The sequence below is a fragment of the Helobdella robusta genome, assembly GCF_000326865.2.
Source record: "Helobdella robusta unplaced genomic scaffold HELROscaffold_62, whole genome shotgun sequence".
NCBI lineage: Eukaryota > Metazoa > Annelida > Clitellata > Rhynchobdellida > Glossiphoniidae > Helobdella > Helobdella robusta.
The window spans coordinates 221,417-224,543 of record NW_008705346.1 but is presented as its reverse complement, the minus strand read 5'-3'; the positions used below and the strand labels follow the sequence as shown (position 1 = coordinate 224,543).

General features: G+C 33.2%; 1 protein-coding gene across 1 annotated transcript; it reads right to left on the bottom strand.

Annotated features, from left to right (window-relative positions):
- Nucleotides 1–634: 634 nt before the first annotated feature.
- Nucleotides 635–1,659, bottom strand: HELRODRAFT_180472 (hypothetical protein; the record flags this gene model as incomplete). Its single annotated transcript, XM_009029786.1, has 2 exons — nucleotides 635–913; nucleotides 967–1,659. 2 exons carry the CDS (start codon nucleotides 1,657–1,659, stop codon nucleotides 635–637), a joined length of 972 nt encoding a protein of 323 aa, XP_009028034.1.
- Nucleotides 1,660–3,127: the final 1,468 nt, after the last annotated feature.

Genomic DNA, 3,127 nt, shown 5'->3' with positions numbered 1-3,127 from the left:
AGGATCAGAGTTAGGAGGACGATACATAACATATATCAAGCAATTTAAATCACCATTAATAAATACTTCAACTGCTAGTAATTCAAAAGTTGGCGATAAATATAAGTCCTCGCGGATAACATATTAAAGGCAATTAATAACGAACAAACCAACACCACCACCAATACCATCTACACGATTCTTGAAAGCAAAGTCAAAGCCAGGCAAGTTAATTAAATTAGCATTGTCATTATGCAACCATGTTTCAGTTATAGCTATTAAATGAAATTTATTATTACAACATTCAATTAAAGTGCCTATTTCAGTCATTTTATTAATTAAACTCCTACTATTAATATGAATAATCGAAAATACACCTGCGTCAATAAATGGTTCAACCTCCTCTGGCGACAGAAGAGGACAGTCCCGATTAACATTATTTAGCAAGTTATCATCTGGATCAATATCACTAAGGAAAGAGTCAGAGTTAACATGAATATTGGATTAGTGGTTAAGATGTTCGGAATCATGGTTGTGATCCATGATTGAAGATCTTATTTTTCAAGTAATCATAATCCCACTCATGTAAGAAGTTATACTTAGGCCAAATTTCTGGATTAAGTAATTTTTATCATTCGTCCTTAGGCAGAATTATTTAAAATGCTGTTGACTGTTGTTGTGTATTTTTATCGAATTCAGTTGCATCGTCAGTTTTGCGTTTGCGAAAAACTGGAAAGCAGTGTATGAATAAAATATTATTGCTTTTCAGAAGATTCTCGATAACCTCTTTTTTGCAAGATTCGACATTTCCTAAGTAATACGTAGCTCTTTTTTCAATTGTCTTAGAGGACTTTAAAGGACAGTTGTTGCCAGCATCAAAGGTTTTTATCGACGAGCGTTTCATAGCAGGTTCGTTATTACTAGGTTGACCTGGCTGAGAAGAAGATAAGTTATTTTTTCTTTTTTTTGATTTTACTAATTGAAAACCATCGTCAGCATCCATTGGTAAAGTTTTTTGAGAACTAAATTTGAATTTGAGTTTGAATTTGAAAATTTGAGATTTTGAATTTGAGATTTGAGAATTTGAAAATTTGAGAATTTGAGATCAATTAAATTTTTTTGAATAACTTCATCAGTATCAATTAATTTTTCTTGCATAACTTTATCAGACCAAAGATTTGAAGTATTATTTTTTATGTCGCGTGCATTTAACGTTATTGGAACGACATGCTGAGAGTGCACAGTAGAATTGTTCAACTTTAGGTTATTTGCTATTTGTGCAATCTCCGTTATACGTTTATTTAAATTAGTTTTCAATGATTTAAATTTTAATTCAAATAAATTCAGAAAATGTTCTAATCTTGGTTCCGGGATTTTCGAAAAATCTGCAGCGACATAAGTTGGTAAATCCACTTTCTTGTCCGTGCAAAATTTAACAATATCAATAATGTCTAACAACTTGTCATATTTGTTGTTAGCTCTCTGTGTAAGTTTAAAACAAGAATTATCCGTTTTGGAGTTTTCCAGATCATTCAGAAGAACTTTTTTACCAGTATTAAATTCGTCTAAATTATAGAACTGTTTCACACTATTTATAAAAGAAACATTTTCCAACGAGCTTAAATTATTGAACAAATAAAATAAAAGTTCATTAATTTGAACCGCACGTGTCGACGCCATGATATATATATATATATATATATATATATATATATATATATATATATGTATATATATACATACTGTGTACCTCGCCAATGGTTCTCCAATAGCCAAACGATTTTACACCGGTCAATCAAATATATTTTTTATAACTAATTTTATCAGTACTTGGAAAAGAGTTGATGGAATAACGATGCTTGTATTTGGACACGTGTATCTGCTGCCACCTATCCGAATACACGTGTGTGAGTTTGCGTGTGTGTGCGTGTGTATACGTGTGTGTGTGTTTGCGTGTGTGTGCGTGTATGTGTGCATTTAGCTACTTCAAATTATCGAATACTTATTGTGAAGTCATGTTAGCTTTTTATCGCTCGCCAGCTGAATTACCGAGTCTTTGGTTCAAAGATAAAAAATTTATTTCAACTGACATTAAAGTGTTTATGCTCGAACAGGAAATTGTTTTTCTACTTTAAGTGTATGTTTGCATGTTTGTCTTATGTCTGTCTGTCTTTGTTCTTAAGTTCGTTCGTTCAAATATTTGTTTGTTCTCCGTTTTTGTATGTTTTTGCTTTTTAAATATATGTTTGTATGTTGCGGTCGTGATGGCAAGTTTTATTTTTTCAAATTTCTACGACGTAATTTCACGTTTATAGGTATGCTCACACGCACGCACGCACACACACACGCACGCACGCACACACACACGCACACACAAACACACACGCACACACGCAAAAATATATATATATATATTTATACACACACAACGGTACATGTTGTACAATAACAACCAGCATGTCTGAATCTTTTAGTTTGTATTTTGCAGACCAATGCATCAAATTATGTTTGTTGCTCATGTGGTTTTGTTTTGATGTGAATTTAACAATTTGGTATTGGTATTGTTGTTTGTGCTGTTTGTTTGTTTGTTCGTTCGTTCGTTTGTAAGTGTGTGTGTTTGTGTGTGTGTGTGTGTGTGTGTGTGTGTGTGTGTGTGTGTGTGTGTGTGTGTGTGTGTGTGTGTGTGTGTTTACCTTGTTTGTGGGTGATTGCATGTCAACATTGAAAATTGATCTTGAATGAGTTGTTCGTGTGGGTCGTGTGTGTTGCTAATGCTGTTATTGTTTTTGTCGTCATTGTCGATGATGACGTCACGGCTTTTGATGTTGATGTTTTTGACGATGTTGTTGTTGATGTTGTTGTTGATGTTGATGTTGATGATGATGTTGTTGTTGATGATGATGTTGTTGTTGATGTTGTTGATGGTGTTGTTGTTGTTGATGTCGTTGTTGATGTTGTTGTTATTGTTGTTAGTAATCAAGCTGTTTATATAGTTTTTCGCTATGTTTTCATCGATGGGTTTGCAATTTTGAATTATCATAAAAGTTATTGTAATGCCGAACTTACCATGAAGTTAACACTAACTCGAAGAGCTGATGTGATTGCATTGTTTGCTCTACTGAATGGGGCGAGTCGATGTTGTTTGTTG